At 44.8% G+C, this 21249-nt stretch overlaps 1 protein-coding gene across 1 annotated transcript; it reads left to right on the top strand.

Moving 5' to 3' along the window:
* Nucleotides 1–745: 745 nt before the first annotated feature.
* On the top strand, nt 746–16830 carry GRAP2 (GRB2 related adaptor protein 2). Its single transcript, XM_066320080.1, has 8 exons — nt 746–862; nt 2123–2225; nt 5266–5357; nt 7541–7660; nt 9318–9486; nt 11007–11138; nt 12516–12635; nt 15547–16830. The coding sequence occupies exons 2-8, from the start codon at nt 2148–2150 to the stop codon at nt 15724–15726; spliced, it is 891 nt and encodes a 296-aa protein (XP_066176177.1). The 5' UTR covers nt 746–862; nt 2123–2147; the 3' UTR covers nt 15727–16830.
* Nucleotides 16831–21249: the final 4419 nt, after the last annotated feature.

Here is a 21249-nt window from a genome sequence, read left to right on the forward strand (position 1 = left end):
GAGTGCACTGGAAGCCCAAGGCAGCAGGCTGCAATAACAGGAATATGCCAGATCTCAGCTGAGCTCGGGGCTCAGACCTTCACGGGAGGCACTGAAGCAACCCCAACTGCTCTAGAACAGATTCATGCTGAATAAGCAGAACTCTCTGTGGACTGCCAAAAAAATTTGCCTTGGTGCTTCAAAGCTCTCATCGGTCACATGGATATAAATTCACCTGTAAGCAGCAAAAAAGAGGGTGCTAACAGAATCCACTAGGAAGCATATAAACATCTTTTTTTTTTTTTTTTTTTAAGTTAGAAGTGATCATAACAAATCTCAGAAGTAATATCCAGTGATGTTACGGCCCCTCTTGTGGATTACTTTATTCAGGGATTTTTAGTCAAGAGCAAAGGGACTCTGCAACTGGGAAACAGGCAATTGAGCCAATAAATAACTGCTTTATACAGTTAACACACACAGAACCTAGTTAGGTTTTAATGAAATATTAGGCTATACATTACCATACTCCTCACCTGTGTAAAGCCACCCAAAGATTCTTTGCAGGCATCAATCAGAAATGAAGAGTCAACCTCTAGGTTGAAGAGCCAACCGCTAGGTCAGGGCTGGTGGCACTGACAACTCAACTCAGTGACCCAAATGACTCATCACAGGTACTCAGCTAGACTGACTATCCCAACTAAACTGTGATTTTGTTTTTTTCTCGGAGATTTTATATCTTCCCATGTTTGGTTTTTCCTCTAGAATCCCTGGGATAATGCTGATGCAGTCCTAGAGCTTTTGCCCTGCAGCAGTTCTCTCAGCTCATTCTCAGCAGTTGAAGTTGAGCTGTATCAGAGCTGGGCCCTGGATCCTTGTTACACAGGTAGGTAAATCCCTGCGTTGTGTGTCAAAGGAGGAGCATTACAGCACGTATTGCTGAAAAGGAGGGTTACAGCAGCCTTTTGATTTTAAAGAGGCAAAATTCTGGAGCTCGGTATCAACAATTTCTATTTTGGGGATCTTGTGTCAGTTCTAATAGATAAGAAATATCTAATCCTGATTAGGGTTGCTCACTTGTTTGAACAGTGTCTTTCTAGAGCTTTTTGGTTAAGAAAGCCATAAAACTGGGTGTTTTTGTGAGAATTGGGATTAGGTAGTGGAACCTGTGGCTTCAGGATCTTTGTTCCCAGACGAACCTGCCTTAGAAATCGTAAAATTTACTTCTATATTGGAGCTGTCTGGCAGTCTTCAGAAGCTGTGCTGCAAGGGCATCTGCCAGCAGTGCACTTGCTTAATGTGTCACTGCCTGGCTATTTCTTGGCTTGTCACTGGCAGCCTCACCACTGGGCTGTGGGGTACGTGACCCAGCCATGGGAAGTCAGTAACTCTTGATGATAAAAATGGTCCTGCTGGGGTAGATCCGAGTTACACGAGCAGGAAGTGGTGAAGGAGCAAAGCTCATCTTGTCACTTCCCCTGCCGCATCGTTCTGGTGCTGAAAAGCAAGCTTTGGTTTTTTAGGCTGTCTGATACATTTCAGGCTCCTGGGTTACCAGCACTGAGGTAGGCTAACTCTCTGCCTGCTTCTAAATAGGGAATACAGCCTTTCTGCAAACAGCTTTTCCTACCTGAAATTTGTAGTCACACGTGTTAAGCCATCACAAAGAAAAGACTCTTTCAACCTTCTGTATTGCCGCCCTTGTACAAGAAAAAAAATATATATTTATTGCAGCCCTGTTTGTTTTGTCTTCAATTTGACTCACTCTTGAGGTAAAGAGTAAGTCACTTAGAGGGCAAATGCATTTTTCTCTTGCAGGACAGAGTCACTTGCTTTATTCAGAACTGTGACAGAGTTGGTCTATACATGTTTTTCCCACAAGCTGGCTCTAGAGAAAGACATCTGTTAGAATAAGCATACACTACTGGTTATTTGTACTCCTGACTTCAGCTAATTACAGCCCCAGCCGTGCCCTCTCTTCTGCCTGCTTATGTCTTTCCACGTCTAGTAAATAATGGCTGCCCGTAGTCAGTGAGTGCTTCTCCACACACAAAGCACAGCGCTGCCTCTCAGCTCTCCAGAGGCTGGGCTCCACCATCCCAGCAGCTCAGGGATGCTGACAAGTATCTGACATTACTCCTTCCAGCTTGGCTCTGCCCCCAGGACACAGCATGGAAGCCATCGCCAAGTTCGATTTCACTGCCTCTGGAGAAGATGAGCTGAGCTTTCAGGCTGGGGATATGTTGAAGGTAAGTACAGTCCCCAGCTTGACTAAACAGCGTTTCTGAAACTGCTTCCAGATATTTCTGGTGCTTCCATTTGCCTTGACAAAACAGATGAAGACACACCTATAAACTAGGACACAAATGCAGGATGCTCCTCTCCCATAGCAACAGGACAACGATTCCCAGTTTACTTGAGTCTGTGTCCTCCTTTCTTGATTTTATGTCCATAAACTGTGGATTTGGTTGCCATGCAGTCCTCTGGTAGTCAGCAGGAAGGGTAAGTACCTTTGCTGGGGCACAGATCAAGATCTTTGGTGACAGATTTTGAGGGTCCTGTCTGTTTTCATTGACCAGGTAAATCATTCACAGTGACTACATTATGATGACAATGTCTAAATGCAGGTAAGATCAGTTCTGTCCAGAGGAATTGCCGTCTTCCTTATTTCCAGTCCTTAAACTCTTTAAAAGATAACTCTTAGCCACCATAGAATTTATATCTAACTTTTCACTGTTGGTAGTTATTGTTAGATGCTGCAGGGATTTTAGGCAATTGCAAATAGCAGAGGAAAAGTCCATGAGCCAGACTATTATGTGCCTAATGGAATAATTTAAGAGGTCCTGGTCTAATAATGCTATATACACCCTTGCAGAAATTTAACAATGGGGTAATGGCAGAAATAGAGTTGATCATATACAATACAGAGCTTCTGGAAGTCTCTTTAAAGTTGATTTGTATGTGTTACGATACCACAGTTCTTGTTAACGTTACCAAAGTCCCACAGATGAAGCCACTTGAAGTTTCAGCCTAATTATTTATCCGCTTCTCAGCCCCAGATGTTGTGCTCCCATTGAAATTGCCTGAGTATTACTCCTCCCTAAGGTCTTAACTCTTTTACTGTCCAAAGGGATGATGTACAACAATAGGATGTAAACCCTTGTTTGGCGAGAAGCCTTTGCAGCCAAAATCTGTGCAGTCACAGAAATTCCTGTTAATAATCAGATATTGGGTCTCAGCCCTGCCTTTTCCATCCCCACCATTTTTTATTCCGTCTAAGTGCCTCTTACTTCTTGGCACTTAGACAAAGTTGATACCATCCAGAGCTCATTAGTACCAAATGTTTCCAAAGAGCTGTGAGAAGGTTCTGGAGAAATCATTGCCTCTCTTCAGCACAGATAAACACTCTTATTCTTCCCCAGTCAGTTCCTATTATCACATGACCTTTACTGATGTCTTTTTTTCTGAGGAGACTTCCATCAACTCCTTGGCTGGGGTGATGGTGTTGGTCGGGTCACTTTTCTTTCTATTCCTCAGTTTCCCTTCCCGTAAAATTATTACAAACTCGAGCTTCCTTTCAGAGTATGCTCAAAGCTTCCGATAAAAAGGGTCAACACTTCACATCAGTTTTATTAGTAGTAGCTGTCATAGAGAATTCACTACCAGAAAATCAAACTACTTCTTGCTTTAATGTCCTTGAAAACACCTTAGCCACCCGAGACGTAGCAGCAGTCAATCAGCCTGAGTAACTCTATTCTGGCATGGGCACACGTAAATTCATGCCCCATCATGAGCCCCCTGGTGCTGCCTGCAACAACCTGCTGATTTATAAAGGAGATAAGACTGAGTTTTGATGTAGAGATTACAAAACAGGAAACATGAGGCCCTCAACCAGTAGCAGCAGGAGGAAATCCACCCTCTTACGCCCTCTGCCACATCCTTCTCTGAGAGGATGACACACTGAGAGAAACCTGCCAGCTCCGCAGTGGCAAACAGCAGGTGGGTCTCTCTGGAAACCTCACTTCCAACAGAGCAGGGCCCAAGCATGAGCAGGAAGCAGCTGTCATCTCCTATGTTTGACCACAGCAGTGAAAAAACTTCCTTAACCCAGCACCCAGGCACCAGGACAGCAGTGACTATACAAGGGAATTTCACAGCTTTCCATTCCTTCACTTTTCCGAATCCAAATGTTTAAACGTGGCAGGGAAGGCAACGAAGAATTGGCTCCAGAAGCAGTAACATCCTGTTGCCAGTACAAAGCAGTTAAAATGTGCCTTAGGCTCCCAAAACCATGAGACTGGCTCACAAAGTAAGTATTGTTACTGTTAACAATAGATTTTAGATGAAGTCTTTTCCACTTGCTTTTTCCTTTTAAAATTGTCATGGTTCATGCTTTTAGGCTCTTCTCCAAAACCAGAAAGGGCAGAAATATGGTCTGTTTCATACAGCAGAATCCCATCCCAGGGGCTGGAATTTCAAACAAAACACCAAAGACAACAACTTTTGCAGTAAAATCCCAATGTGGTTGTATTCTTATCCTCTCTTGTCTAGCTTAGGGCTGTATCTTGAGCCATCAGCCAGGGTGTCATGAATTTGGGCCCTCCTTGGTCAGCAGTAATGTTCCTAAGGACCATTACTGTCAGCATTATTGTGAGCACACTTGAAACTGCTCCAGTGTGTGATGTGGACTCACTTCCAGCTACCCTACAATCTCCTATGTATAATAGTGTCTTGAAAATACTTTTTGCCTCCTTCTTTTATGTACCTTGGCAAAGCTCAGGGCATCTGAAGGCTTAACCCACTGAAGAATCCCGTGATGAAATGACAGGTGAGAGCACCTGGTAATATCTGTAATGCACACAGATACAGCTGCATACCCCTCCATACCCATATGTCAGAGGAGTTTTCACAGATATTTTCTTCTTCCCTTGTGAACCTGAGATGCTTCATTGCCAACTATAAAAGGCAGCACAGAGAATAACTTAACCCCCTATTAAGTCTTTCAAAGCTGAATTTCTCCATTTATCAGACACCAGAGATAACACACAGACAGGCAATCAGACCAAAGGGGTAAAGATAACAAGCAATCTCTCTAATTCTACTTTGGCTTTTTTTATTGCTTGTTTACTCTGAAGTGGTCATCAGCCACTAACCTTGTTGCACTGTGGGTCGGAGTAGAGAACGTGTACCATTTTCTTTTATTCTTACAAGACATTCTAGGTTCCTGCACGAATCTTGGTTACTCTTGCCTTTCTCAGGAGAGACATTTATTCCATTTCTCCATTGCAGATCCTGAGCTCCCAGGAAGAGTGGTACAAGGCTGAGCTCAGAAGTCACGAGGGCTACGTTCCTAAGAACTTCATCGATTTCCACGTTCCCCAGTAAGTGTGACAGAAATGGTGTCACCGCCACGGCACGTTTCCAGCGAGTGTTGTCAGGAGCACATTTGAATGCACACACAGAGGACAGGACAGGGGAAGTGCTGGGCAGAACATGCCACGCTTTGGGGCTGGCAAGGATTGCCACGATGCTACACACAGTTCTGCCAGCACAGCGTATTGCTACCCTAAAGCATCCTCTGTTCTTCCGGAGCTAAATGGACCTCAAGGATCGCTCAGTGCCAAGTGACCCTTTGGTTCCTGCTGCTCAGAGGGATGCAAAAGGGTGAACAGGCTGGGATGTGGCAGGAATTGCATTGAGACGTCCTCGGAAAGAAGGAGAACAGTCACGGTATGAAGTCTAGCGAGCAGAGAGGCTAAGCACAAAAAGAAGAGCAAGAGATATTTCTGCGAACGAATTATAAAAAAAATTTCGTCCCCCCCCCCCCCCCCCTTGGCCTCTAAACGACACGGAGTCCCCTTTTCCCGGGCTGCCGCCGCATTGGTGTCCCCAGCGAAACGCTTGCGGCTTTCTGTCGGTGCGCTAGAGGTCGGTGCGATGCTGCTCCGCGCTGACAGCGGCTGCTCCTCCTGATAGACCAGACACCGCCCTGCTCTCACACACACACACACAGATCTGTCAGAGGACAGGCATTGCATCCCTCCCCCTGAGGAGATGGCACTGCGCTTTCGGAAAGGACCGGGTGGCGTGTCGGAATGCATGTTAAATGCGCCCTCCAGCCCTATGCCATAAACATGACAGTGCACGGCGTTTTTACAACCTTTCGGTTGGCAGAAATGCTCCCAGAAGCACCTCTCATTGTCCTTTCCTTTCCAAAATGCTGCAGCGTTTCAGGGGTGAAGAGGCAGAGCATGCACCTTGTGGTTTCGATGCGCTGGTGCCCCGAGCAGTCGCACTGTGAGCACACAAACTTACAGACAGGTGCCTCTGTCCCCTTTGGAGGTGGCACACACTTTTTGGACATAGGCCAAGCCGCTCGGCTGAGCTGAAGGACATGATTCGTTTGTTGTACTCCAGTCAGTTGTTTCCTCTTCGCTCTTTCACTCAGGAGCACTGGCAGCTTCTTGCGCACACGTGTTTCTCCTGTTACTTTCTCTGTGCAAGAACTCTGAAGAAATATTTCCACTCTGACGCTTTTCTAAGTGCCGGGTCTGTACTTTTGAAAGAGTCCAGGCCAAATGACAGAACTAGACGTAGGGGGAAAAAAGCTGCCTCCTATTTTTGATGGATTGTTTTTGCCCATCTTTTTCTTAAGTAAGCATTGAGATTGGTTATCAGGGCTCATCAAGGTCTGATTTTTCTTTGCTAATGATACATAGGTAAGCTGTGATGATAATAAGGAACTCCGAAGTAGAAATGACAGACATTAGGAAGTTAACAGTCCTTAATTTTAATGCAATACAGGTAATTAAGTATTAGGTAAAGTCAAAGACTGCAGATTGTAGATCTGATTAGTTATGGAGTGAACATATGCAAATGTATGTGATTTTTTTTTGTTTCTCTACTGAAAAATTTCTACTGACATCGTATTCTTTTACTATTTATGGCATCTTTCTCATTATTAGTCCAATGCCTTATGCTGTTGTTTGTTATGGCTGGCTAAATTTGTGTAAGTGTGCTTGTGTATTCTGTGCTTCTGCAATTTTGTGCAGACTCTTGCAGGAACCAATTTATTAGTACTAAAACTTTCATGGTTTGCTTCTGCTAAAAATTTATGTGTGTTCCTTGCAATATATCCATCATAGCCCAGTAATTTTTCAATCAGTCTGCCAAAAAGAAATTTCATGTGTATGTCTGAGAATTAGGTGTGTGTATATGTATACAAACACATCTGTAATTTAAAGTTTCTTTGGCTAACAGTACTTATTGTACTGTGTCTGTAATTACAGTTTCAGCTGAGTGTTGCTTCTTAGCAGACCAAAGTTTACATAGTTTCCTTTGCATGTACACGCTTTTATTACTCAAAAAAAAATGGTCTGCATCCATCAAACCCCTGTACCTAGGCATATACATGCCCACTAGGAGTAGCCATGTGGGCTCCTCTGATCTTTTTGTTTTCTTCCCTCCACCCTGCTTATTCCCATTCTCCCTACCCTCAACTTTTTTATTTCTTGCATTAATTCACATCCTTATTCACATCTCCATGGTTTTTCCCACTTGACAGCTGGTTTGATGAGAAGATATCCCGCCATGAAGCAGAGAACCTTCTCATGAGCAAAGGAGTTGGCTGCTTCATCGTCCGAGCCAGTCAGAACTCTTATGGTGACTTCTCCATCTCTGTCAGGTATCTGCTTCTCACAGCATGTTCCTGCTTCTTCTCCTGTTTAATGGCATCCCTAGCCTCCTCTCATAGGAATTCCTAATGTGATGGAGCATCCTGAGAAGTTTGCAGGTGCTGCTGTGTTGTGAATGAGAACAAATTTGGCATCTGATTCCCAGACGTTTCTGCCTCTTTTCAAGTGACACATTCAACACCCCATTCCAAAGCTGCATCCCCTGGTGACCCCCTTCTCTGAAAGAGCTACAGCAAAGCAGAGCAGGGAAAGTCTCCCACAGTGCCGAACAAGTGTCTTCCATTTGTTTTAATTCCCTGAGAGCTCTGGTTACCGAACCTAAGAATTCAACTGCTACCTATTAAGAGATTACTATTACATTGTTAACTAATTTCCCACAGGTCACTAAACAGCCATTGGACAAGGAATGGTTTTTCACTGCTGGCAGCCCAGCTGCATTTTAGCAACTTGATGCAGCCCAGCACTTCTCAGCAGAGCTCTTAAATGATGTTTGGTTTCCCAATTTTCAAATAGCTGATAACCAGTTTTAAATTAGAGTCATGATTAACAATGTCTTTTCCAAGTGATATGTACTTACTGATTCAGGCAGCTCAAAGAGTATCCAGGAGGAAGACAGGAAAACATTCTGATTACATTTGCACCAATTAACACCAACAAATCAAGTACAGTAAGGCTCTTTCTCTGGCCCTGAAGCCAAGCAGTGTGGCAGAGGTCAGATCTGTGTGGCTACACCCTCTTCACCCCACCAAGCAGAAGAGCAGCTCCCTGTGAACAGTTTCTGGCCTGTTCTTTCTAACCATGGCCCAGTATTATCTAAGGGAGAGCTTTTCCTTTTAAACCACAGCCATGCTAACACTTCAACAGCTTGGGACTGTAGCAGCCAAGGGCAGCATTCAGTCCCTGCCAGTCCCCATTTAGTTTATTCGTGCAGATGTAGCCTCTGAGAAGAGTGTTTTGAGTACCTGGAGTTGCACAGAGCAAGAAAGTGGGTACCAAAACCAGATCACATCTGGTGAAAAAAGGAATTGCAGACGTCAGACAAGAGGTGAGAGGAGGGGAGGTGGAGGGGGAATAAGGGGCAGAAGGCTGAGATTGTTAATTTGGCTTGTAAGAGCATAGGAAAATTCCTATTTTCTTTTTTCTTTTTGGATAGGGAGAATGACCTGTAGTAATGATGTTACACTAGATTTTATACCATGTTAAAGCTTAATGTATGGCTTCACATAACTGCATCTGCACGTAGTGGTGACCCCCATGGTGTGTAAAGGTGTAATGCAGCTCTTATAGTCAATCCAGACTGGATGTTAACAGGACCTGCAGAGGCCGTTGGGTACACTACAACTGCACTTTTTCATCCTGGAAGCTCCTGTGGCCTTTATTTCAAAAGAGAGGGTTTAAAACCCTATGCTTTGTTCTGATAGTCCTCTTTGTGACTGGGCAGCCCTGGGGCACTCTGCATTTGCAAATCGATGATTCTTTTGAAATAAAGCCACATCTGGGTCCAGTATGGACAAGGACTGCCATTGCATGGCTTTCCAGAATCTAGATTTGGCCAAGAAAGAAGTTTTGGTACCCTACTGGAAAAGACTTTTTCAAAAAAGTTAAAAGTGCATTCTGTTTGATGATCTCTTCTCCTCTGGAATCCAGGCATGAAGATGATGTGCAACACTTCAAAGTGATGAGGGATTCAAAGGGTAACTATTACTTGTGGACAGAGAAATTCTACTCGCTAAACAAGCTGGTGGACTACTACAAGACAGCTTCCATCTCCAGGCAGAAGCAGATCTTCCTAAGGGACAGCAGCCAAGAAGAAAAGGTAAACACAAACTGTCCTTACCTTAGGAGTTTCTCAGTCAGAAACCTTTCTGTGGAAGGAGTTTATCCCATGAGAATGTCTCAGGATGGGGAGAAGGACAGTCTGTCCCTGGAAACCCAGCCACATCACTACACTGGTAGGACCTGAGACACAGATTTTTAGTTGATTCAGTGGTATGTAGAGTTGTGTAATTGAGCAGAATTTTTTGATTCTTCAAATCTGAATAGAGGTGGTTTGCTAAAGTTGTGCTAAAATCTCAGAGCTGAAATTCTAGATGCCAAGGGAAGCAGGACTTACTTTATTGAAACGCCTCAATTTCCAAAGGGCAGGTACAGAGCTGACAGTTGGGTTGTGACAGAAAAATTTGAGTCTGGTTTCTTTGCGTCCTTGCGCACACCCGGAGTGCAGCTACAACTGCAAGTTTGTCTGCTCAGAAGAACTGTCCATCTTCTGCCACCAAGCAAACACAGTAAAAGGAATGTGGAAGAACAGAGTGCAGCTGCAGAACGTGGAGCAGTTAACCTGGCTGTTAGGAACTGGAAAGTACTACCCAAAAGAACATAGCAGGTCTGGGAGCAAGAGGTGCCTTCAGGGAAGGTATAGTCGATGTTTGAGCAGGCAGAGAAATCCCAGTCCAGTGAATGCCTGGTTTTGTGCCAGGGGAACAAGCAAATGACATAGCAGAGGCTGCTACACATTGCACTACCTGTGCTGGGAGTGAACATGCCTAGTCACTGCAGCAGCCAGAGTCCTGCTTCACTGAGAAATGGACTTTGGTATTAAATTACCAGGATGAGCAAGTAGAGGCAAGGCAGAAAGTATGTGACCTGCTGACTACAGCAGTAAAGTTTTATAGGCTTCGTGTGGGTCATTCTTGCTGGCTCAAAATGAGAGATGGTATATTTTTCAGTCTGAGGAAGGGGCCTGGGTTGTCGTCTATTTCTAGACCACTTACACAGAGCTTTAAAAACGCACTAGTAAGGTATTAAAATAGAGGCTCTGGGATCTGGGAGAGAGAGATAACAGCGATGAATCTGTGTCTGGAGAAGGAAAGAAAGACTGTATGCACGTAGATCAGCCTCTTTGGTCTGACTGTGAGCAGAAAGGGAAAGAGGTGCATTTGCTCCAAGATGGAAACAGGCAGATGAAAGAACAGAACTTAAGTTTTGCTTTGGCAAACTCTCTGTACGTTTGTTATGGTGATAGGCACAGCAGGATATGTTTAGCACTCATCACAGTGGGGTTTCTGTTCACAATTCACATTTTTAGATTCTACAGCCAGATGATGAAATGATTGTAATAAATTTCAGTGCAGAGACAAATGAAGTCAAAGGGCAGCGTTTCAAGAAAGAGGATTCCTGATTTGTTCTTCTCTATAGAGAGGCAAGGTCTTTTATATGAAAGAGCCTCCAGATTAGTGAGTAGTGGTAGTGCTCTGTGTGCAATGATTGCACAGTTCTAGTCAAGGATGTGGTAGGAAGCAAAACCTGACCTCACTGCTGTGATCTTTCTTTCATCAGGAGAGGTGGGGTGGGAGCCCGGAACGGATAGGTCGGGAAGGATTCCACACGGAAGAAGCAGCTGGAGAAGATCATTCTTCTATATCCAAAAGATATGTAGAGCATCCAATTCCCACGCTGCAGCAGCAACAGGTACTAGCAGGAGCAATGGGCTGGGACATCAAGCCCAGGCATATGAAATGCTGGCTTTTATTGTTTGGTAGGGAGTGAACAGTCATTCTGTCAAGAATCTGCATCTCTCAGCTGTGCACACAAAAGACAACTTGCTTCCTAGATATTTCCTACTTCTTCTCTCCATCTGCCTGGGACAATTTGTGTTGATATGACTGAGATGTGTGGTCATATGGCTACTTTTCTTCGAATTTGGTTTTGTCTCGTTCTTCTTTGGCTAATTTGGCTACTAAATTTATAGGCTCGCTTGCTGTCCTTTACGCTGTGGAGCAGCACAGAAAGGTGCACAGAAGAAAAGCAAAAGTAGTGAGTCCTCAGATACAGTCAGCTGCATCAGCACCACTGATATTCCCGCAGCATATGGGACAGAGGAAGAGCAAGGAGTGGGCAGGACTGGGTCATAATAACTCCAAATTGGCTAAAGTCCCCTTGGCAAGCGTGGCTTTTTATCTGCGAGTTAGAACAACCTTAGTTTTTCTCCAAACATCTGAGAGACCAAAAAAAGCCCCTCTCTGAACATTTGTCTCAGCAGCTGTGAAATAGACCCAACTTTCAACTCTTAGGAAGTAAAATCCAAAATAGAACAGTTTAAGCTGACCTCTTCCATGAAGGTCATTCCTTTCAGAACTGGAGCGCAGGGACATTATTGGAAGCAGACATCTAAAATTATTTGTGTGGGGGCTTCCTCCTGACTCCTTGCCCAGTAATGACTCTTAAATCCCCTCATTTATAGATCTCAGAATATATATGTGTCATGGTTTAATCTCAGCTGGCAACTAAGTACCATGCAGCCACTCCATCACACCCCCTCCTGCTGGTGGGAGTAGGGAAGGAATCAGGGAAAAAGTAAAAAAGTAAATCAAGAAAACTCCTGGGTTGAGATAAGAACAGATTAATAATTGAAATAGAGTAGAATTATAATAATAATGATAGTTATTATTATTTTCTTTTTATTAAAAAGAAATAACAAAAAGAGAGAGAGAGGAATAAAACCCAAGAAAAAGAAGTGATGCACAAGACATTTGCTCATCACCCACAGACTGATGCCAGGTCCTGACCAGTTATTGGCATCTTCTGGCCAACTCCCCACAGTTTATGTACTGGGTATGATGTTCTAGAGTGTGGAATATCCCTTTGGCCAGACACTGAAAAGTTCTTGGTTTAGAGAGAGCCACTACTTAGCAACAACTGAAATATTAGTGCATTATCAGCAGTATTCACATACTAAATCCAAAATGCAGGATTCTACCAGCTACTGCAACAACAACAAAAAAAAATTAACTCTGTTCCAGCCAAAACCACAAAAACATGACTTTTCTGCTACTGTTTTCTTTCTAGGAAAGATATGGTGGGAGTCTGGACAGGAAAGACATGATACACAGGCTAAGGGATCATGGCCAAGGAAGTGCAGGAGCTATGCAACGGAGACACACAGACCCACCGCACCAGCAGACACCGGTAGGTGACACACCTGACACACCTGACACACCTGATACACCTCACCTGCCCAAGTCACTGGGTCCCTTAGCAATGGCCAAGCAGTCTAGACAATGTCACTTACTCGGAGGTTGCATGAGAAGTAGTATATTTTGCCTGCCAGGCCATGTCTTACAAGACATTTCTGAGTCTCATGACTCTGTTCCAGCCACTTGGATCTGCTTCTGGGGAACTCTGGGGGTAGGATTACAGTGTTATGTGAGCATAGTTCTGGTAACAGCTCTCAAGGTCAGTCTTATGCAGCCTCAGTGGAAGAGGGAATTTAGCAGGAACTCAGCAAAATAGGCATCTGGGACATTGGAAAAGCTCACCCATGGATTTTGATCAAGCATGAGTCCAGCCCAGCAGAAGACATTTCTGAAAGCCTAATGATCTCCTCTAGGAGAACTTCCTGTCCATGCACGGGGTTTTCAGTTACCTTTGCCACCACAGCCGGCCACCACAGCTACTCATGTCAGTAGCTGAATGTGCAGCACACGTTTTAAGTTCTTTGGAGACCAGCCTCATGATTCTGTACCATGCTACAGTGCTCCTCCTGTCTTGCAATGCAGTTGTAATGACACTGTCTGTCTTGGTTTGAAAAGAGAGGCATCTGTTAAGGAAGGCAGGAGCCTCCTTGAAATGGAAAATGTAAACCCCCTCCCTCTGAATTATTATAATTTTGAAATTAGAGGGCTCTCAGGCAAAGGTGTGGGAATAGGAACAACAGTTCTTTACTGGGAAAATTAAAATAAAAATACAGTAGTACAAAAACGCCACTGACAGAATCGGAATACAACCTGACACCCTGTTGCTGGGGGTGTTGGTAGCAGTCCAGTTGAATGGTGGCTGCAGTCCTCCTGCAGTGACAGATGTGGTTCTGTTGAAGCAATGATCCTGCAGAACGGTGTGGCTTTCCTCAGAAGGTCTATTGATGGTGTAGATGGGTCTGGTCTTCCTCTGGGAATCGAGTGGAAAAAGGCTTTTGTGGTGTTCCAAATCTCAGATTTTTATCCAGGTAGGAATGCTTGGCTCCTCCCCCTGGGTGGAACTTCTCCCAGTGGGTTGATAAAACTTTATCAGTTTTGCAGTGAGACTCAACGGGCCATTAACAGAAGCCATCCTCCTGGAGGGAGAAGGGGTGGTAGAAGAGATAAGGAAAAATGCCCCACCTGGTTTTTAAAAGCTGGCCCATGCACACAGGATATCCTCCCCCATCCCCCTTTCCCTGCCCCCCTTCCCCTCCCTCCACCCCGGAGTTATGAGGGATGGGTCATGGAGGAGGTAAAGAACACTGCTCCACCTGGTTTCAACAAATGGTGATAGAATATATACCCCTGCTTACATCTTGCATTGCAACCTAAGACACTGCCATTAATTTTTGCTGCGGTCCTGAGAAGGCCTGAGGTCAGCCAGCTCTACTTGTCTGTGCCTGGCACATGTCTCAGAGCTCCTTTGCTGTCAGAGCAGGACTCACCCCTGCCTGTCACAGCCTCTTAGCACAGTGGCTGTGGGTGTGATCCAGACACCCCAGACAACTGGATCCACACCTGGCACTGGACCTTCTCCCTAACTACCTGCTCTGCAAATTCCCACTGTGTGAATGGCCACACAGAGTGTGGTGTCCTCCTCTGCCTCACCTTGTGATTCCACTGCCAGAAGCAGCCCATCAGCTCAGTGTGACCTAAGGCATGTTCCTCTTCCTTGAGGAAATGTCCAGCTTAGCCCACAGCCAGAGAACCTAGATCCAGGGAGAGAAGGGAAGGACAGCAGGCCTTTCTCAATTGTGAGTGAAAAAGAACAGATTGGATTAGGAGATTTGGGACACGTTAAAAAAATAGGGGCATATCTCTTTCTTTGGCAACAGCCCTGGATCTTGATTGTAGTCCAGCTTAAAATACAATGGTTTTTATCTCTCAGAGGCTGTGGCAATGAAAAACAACATGCTTTTGCCTGCTACATCTCATCAGTGATACAGAAGCCACAAATCTAATTATAGGAAGATCTATGTGTCCAACCAAATAACTAGGGGCCAGGTCTAAGCAGGGCCATGAATGGAAGATTCATCAAAAGTTAGTCTGCCTTCAAACAGATCTCTCCATCTGTCCCTGCCAGATATACCTCCTAAATTATCCATGCCCTGTTGTGGGGATGCCAACAATTTCCCAGAAAGAAGCCCAAGCTATGTCTTTTAAAATACGATTTCTGGCCAAAGTGGGAGATTGACTGCAAAGTCTTTAAAAACAATCTAACCATAGTCCATACTACAGTGCACACCCCAAATAAACTGATATACCCAAACAGATGCTAAATACTTTGGATCTCAGGGGCCTGACCTTGGAGAGAGTCTGAAGCAAGTATCCTTCTTTATGCTTCTTTACGATGTTCTCTACTCTTGTCTGTGTGCTGGCTCTCAGTCCTCAACTGGCTGAGGACACATCTGCATATCTGCACCAGCACCAGGCCAGCTCTCTAGAGCCATTCCCTAATAGTCACAGCCCAGCAGGTCCCAGGCAGAAGTCCTGTGCTCCCCTAACTGGCTTCAGACACGGCTCTCCTGGCTGCCCTTAAAGGACAGAGGCAGCAGAGCCACGAGAACACAATTTCCTAAGGACCTGCTCTCTGTCTGACTTTTCACCTCAACCATTTTCACCCACAAATACACTGAGGCTGCTGAGAAACCAAACACCATCCTTTGGGAGTCCCAGTAAATTGATCCCACCTTCCCGGCATCTTGGCCACTTCCTGGTTTAATTGCAAGTTGGTCTAAAATTTAGCACTGGTTGTCCTTGCTTAGCGAATGTATTTACTGAGTCTTAAGAGGGGTGACAGGAAGATGATCTTTAGAAGTCCTGGCTCCTTTTTTCCTGCCTGTCGCTTCTCTCCTTTCCAGAGAACACTGTGGGTCCGTGCCTTGTACGACTTCGATGCAATGGAGCACGACGAGCTGGGCTTCCGCAGCGGAGACATCCTGGAGGTCCTGGACAACTCCAACCCATCCTGGTGGAAAGGTCGCCTGCGTGGGGAACTGGGTCTCTTCCCTGCCAACTACGTCACACCAGTGCTGCTGTGAGGGCACAGGATGGCCCAGAGGGCTGTGCTGGAGCTGCTCTCCTGACGTGACACGGACAGAGGAGGAGTGCGTCTCCCCTTGCCACCAGGACATACGTTGGTTTTTTTTGCTTCGTCTTAATTTATTGGCAATTGATCTTTTGAAATGTTAGCATGAAAGAGAACACTTTGAAAATAATTCCCCCCCCTCCCTATTTTTCACAGTCATGAAGGGACTGCAAAAATCTTGGACTGTTCATTGAGGCTTTGCTGGGTCTTCCCTGCCCTGTCACCTCTTTGGCTAACTATTCATAACCTCCTGCAATTAGGTTTATTCTGTGGAAATGCCCCTCAGGAAAATCAGGCTTCAGGTTGATTTCAGGTTCGGTTTTCGGGTAGCCCTACCCCTTCATTTTGGATCTGGTAGCAGTCATAGTCTCTTCAGGCTCCACTCCACCTTTCTTTCAGAGGCAGGTGTGTCACCCAAGTAAATCAAATGATCCTGGGCAACCACAGGGAAGGAAACTGAAGGGGCTTTGAGTTGAGGTTGAGGCCATCTAGACTTTTCTTAATAGTTTCTGGCTTACCCATCTCATACTCTGTGTATGGACTGTATGGATATACCAGATAACGGGAAGAAACCTTGTAAGCTTTTGTATAAACATACAACTGGTGAAGGTATGGGAGGGCAAAAAGCAAGCTTCTTCCCACAGCCTGCTCTTCTTTCTGCACCCTGTAACAACTTGCCCATTTTCAAGCTGCTCTTTTAGGTACCTACACTTCAGCTAGATAGCCTGATTAGGGCAGATCAGACCCTTCAGCTAAATTAGTATCCACTGGATTGGGGAACAATGAATATCCCTCACTGGTTCCTTTTGTAGAACTGAACTGGGGAGGGATTGGAGAGGTTTCTCTGGTTTGGTGGCAGAAGTTCTTTCCCTGAGAATTTGCTGTGTTGAAGATCACCATGTACACAATCCTGGCTTACTAGAGAAATGTTTCATCCAACAGGTTGAACTGTTTTTTTTACAGTATGCAGAGAATAAAGCTGTTGCCATCAAATAGTCTGTCCTCTGTTCCAGTTTCTTTTGGATGAAATAAAGTAAATCAATAGGTTTTCAAATAACTGCTGAGTGAATGCCCAGATGTGATAGAAATTCATTGCAAATGCACATTACCTGTCCCCTTCACAAACCCTCTGAAAGGGACTCTACAGCATGATCACTGCTTAGGCATCTTGATATTAAACAAGCTGCCTGAATTTTTCACATGTGGGACCTCAGCAGTCAGCAGGGAGAAGTGATGGTTAGTCATTATCGAAGAAAAAATTGGCAAGTGAAAACCCCTAAACTCATTGGACTCAGCAACAAAACAAAAACAAAAACAGCAACAAAAAATTCTTATCTTTTGTTAGTCCCAGTGGAAAAAAAAAAAGACCACAAAGAACACAAGAAATAGGTTCTTGGTAAAGTCCAATTCAATGTAGCTGGCCTGAGTAAACCTGCCAGCTAGACAGAGTATTAGCACAAAACCCATTCTGAGAGAACTCCACTAAAAGCAGATTGTTAACGGGTGAAGTAAAATGAGAATGTTTAAAAAGGTATATAAGCTCTACAGGGAACAGAAAACTTTGAAAGTCAGAACGTACTGGCTAACACAGTGGTCCAAGGAATGTGACAGCCTGGGCTGGATGTGGCCCTGTTCTCGTGCAGGAGTCCTGTTCTGGCCCTTTAGTGTCTTCTTCTGAAGGGAAGTCCATGAGGCTGCTTTTGGAACAAGATCCCTTGCCATTTGTATGAGGCTGTAATCTCAGTGACTCCAGTCTGGAGAGTGTTTTGGTTTGATTTGCCCTTTTTTTACCTATTTGTGTATTGGTTGGTTTTCTGCTAAGGTAGTAACACATTTGGAAGAGAAAGGGTTAATACTCAGTGGGAGAAAGGAAGCATATTAAGGCCAGGAGGAGATGGAACCAAGAAAACAGACACTAACAAAGGCAAAGGAGGGATAAAAATGACGAACCTTTCATATTCAGCTCTGGCTGAAACAAAAGAAATCGTGCATTCACAATTATTCCCATCATGTCAAATCATCTTTCAATTAATTCCTTTTTTCCGTATTAGTTACTTTTAAAATTAGAAGCAATGTCTCATTTTCCATTCCTTAGCACTCTAAAGACCCTCTTGGTAGTGAAGATGCACAAAAGTAATTGAAGATAATGCACTTAGCAGTTTGATGGCTCTTCATGCATTTGAAACTCTTTTACAGAGATTAACTAATTAAGCAAGTCTAAGTAGTGCATTATAAGCACCCCTGGTTAATTCATGATTCATCTGAGGAAGAGGTAAATTTTCACGTGATTTTTTTAAATTGATGTTTAAGGAACTAACACCTAAGGTAATTAGTATTAAAGGCCTGCACGCTAATTATGGGCAACATACGAGAACCACAGTAAAATCAGGATTTCTCATTATGAACAGCACCTAATGACAGCAAAATTACCAGGAGGTGACAGCCTCACAGTGTCTGTGGCAACTCCACCAGTGCCTTGCTCAGGGCTGCCATGCCCAGTCTCTCTTGCTTCTGCTTTTGGCCTTGCAGTGCTGCCTGCATTTACTGCACGTGGCAGGAGCTGGGAGGCACAAGTGTCAGCCTGCATTTTTGTCCTCTCCCACGGTGAAAGTCATTTTTCTCCCAGCAAAACAGCAGTGCTAAGGATTATGGCTCTTCCCAAGTCAATGGAGACTCCAGCTACAAGGGGAGGTGTGGGCAAAGTGGGGGATTTTGGGGGGATAGAAGGGGCTGTAGGATGGAGATGGTTTCTGTGCCCCATGCCATTTTCTGCCCATGAAATTCCCTCTCTCAGAGATCAGGCCACTTAATAAGGAAAGGGAGAGACGCTCCTCTAACCATATACCCTGCCAAGCTTCCTGCTCTTTCTTCCAGCAGGCTTTAATTGTAGCGCAATCCTTATTAATATTGTGGTGATTCACTTACACCTCAGAGTCTACTGCCCATGCAAGATGCACGCATCAGCAACCTAGGACTGGAGCCTTAAGGTGACAGTGCTGCACTGAGCTCACCTGACATTTGCCAAGGGTTTGGAAAGAACCAAACCTCTGCAACAGACCCCGAGAGAGTCCACTGTGAAACCAGAATGGGAAAGGATAAAGAAGAAAAGCAGAAGAGTATTTTGTTTCTCGTTTTTCTTAAGCAAGAAAGACAGTTCATGAGAAAAGAGAATGTAAACCAAGATAAAAGTAGGAAAAGTATGTGGGAAGGCAAACATTATAACAAAGGAAACAGAGGAAGCTGGACTTGTACATGGTAAAATAAGTTTGATGAGCACAGCTGAGCTGTGCTTTCTCCTGTCTGAAAGAACTTTTTGCCTACGTTCTGCTGCAAATCCATATTTTGCTTGGAAATATCTCTGTGATTAATAAGGCTGAGCTAAAATGAGTAAAGGGAAATTTACTTCCATGTCAAAGATGTGCAGGCAGTTCTCTGTGAGAGATCTCTGTGCTTTGGTGTACGTTTGCTGTAACAGCTGCTCTCACTGGAGCACGCTGCAGAAACCATGGGATCAGGGCTGGTTCCTGTTGGACTGCTCACAGCTAAGAACACCAGGGAGATGATCCTCAGGGCTGCCACAAAGGCAGCACCTGTTCAGGCTGCTATGCCAGCTTCTTGTGCCAGGAAAACAAGTTCATGGGTGTTTGGGGTTGTTTCTTTTTTTTAATGGAAGTTTCAGTGTGCAGGAAATTTGAAGCTTTTCACAACAGCCACCTGTTCATGATTTTTTTTTTTTTTTTAGCAGCACCTCTCATCCCTCCTCTCCAACAGGTCCCAATGCTGCAGGCTCTTGAAAGGGCCTTTTGCCTTCAGCCCTTGTGGAGAGTAACCAAGGATTACATCCAGCAGCCAGGATTACATGGACTGAACAGCCTTGAACAGCAATGTGGCATCAGCTGGGACATTTTGCACTGCAGGAGCAATGCCACGGCCAGTGTAGGCCAGCAGCAAGGTGAAAGGTGATCTCTACCCCAAGTGGGAAGCAGCAGGTCTTTAGTAATGTCAATGTCACATCACAGGGACAACGAGAATGGCTGGTGGGACAGAACTGTGGCCACCTGGGCTACGGCTCTGCTCAGACTCTTGCTCTGCTTGTGCAGCTCTTTGCCAAGGAGCCTGGGTCACACCACACGGGCTGTGAGAAGCAATGGCAATGCGCCTATCCCTGCCCAGAAGTTCCCCTCCCATCACCTTGGTGCCCCTACTTCCCCCTCCTGGGCCCACGGCCCAGCTTGTGCCTCTGTGCTGAGAAAAGTGCTCTGCAGACGTCTCATTTCAAATATTTGTTCAAAGCAGTTGGCTCAGGTGCTTTCAAATGAAACCCCATAGAGGTCGAAACCATTAGTGTTCCCTAGGTGACCCGGGCAGTCACATTTACTGCCATAAACACAGGCATGGACTAAAGAGCTTCTGGCACCCAGCCTGTCCTCGCTGCTGAAAACTTTGCATTTCAGTGGGGAACCATGAACTGAGTGCATGATAAAGCCTTTAACAGCCCTGAAGGAGAGGGCAGACCATTGCTTACTCGTCCAGTTTTTCAGAGGCAACTTTCACGTGACAGAATTCATGAGCCTTAATTCGCATCAAATGCAAAAGGAGTTTCTTACATAAGCAGAACTGACAGCAGAAAACAGCCAGTGACTTATCTGTGAGCTACAGGGTAGCAGGGAAACAGGCAAGTCAATGAGGAAAGGTCGCTGACCTTTGCATGCAGAGAAAATTCAAAGCATATTGTCTGCCACCATTGTGCAAGTGAGAGGTGCTTGGCCCGTGTCCAGCCTGCCCACATGAAAATGCAAAATTTCACAAATGGCAGACACGCAGGAATCCTTGCCGACGTGCAGAAATAAAATTAGCTCAGGCAACAAAGGGAGGAAGAAGAAACAAACAGATTAAAGGAATCTTGCGGCTTCTCCCTGCTAGTCCAAGCAGGCTCATTTCCTCCAGGATTTGTGAAAGACACAGCTATGGTGAGTTTGTTTGCCACAAACCAAAACGAGAGTAAAATGGGGGGAAAAAAAGCAGTTTAGGATGTGCATCTACTACTGTGCACTTAAAGCTGTAAAATGGTGACAGTGTCCTGATACAATGACTGAAGTTTGAGTCTCTGTTTAAGTGGTGATTCTGAAAGCTTTCAGTGATGTCAATGATTCATGCACATCTATGAATTCTGTGGCTCTATATCCAGCCACAGAAAAGGAAAAGTAAAAGGAAAACCCATGAAAAATACGAGGTACCTTCTCTCCTGATCTAGAGGTCATTTTGCAATATATCTCTTATGTCTGTGCTGTACTGAATGTGTCCAAATTTTCTTGTGCTACTAACCAGTCCCTTTTCCTGGTCCAATTCCAAGAAGAATACTACTGCAGTGCCAACAAGTAATAACAAACAGCAGGAATCAGTGCTTGGTGGTCCTTCTTGTGATGGAATGTTTTCTGCCAGCTTTTTGTCGTTGGTGTGGTTTTTGTTTGGGTTT

The sequence above is a fragment of the Sylvia atricapilla genome, chromosome 5, assembly GCF_009819655.1.
Source record: "Sylvia atricapilla isolate bSylAtr1 chromosome 5, bSylAtr1.pri, whole genome shotgun sequence".
NCBI classification, from domain to species: domain Eukaryota; kingdom Metazoa; phylum Chordata; class Aves; order Passeriformes; family Sylviidae; genus Sylvia; species Sylvia atricapilla.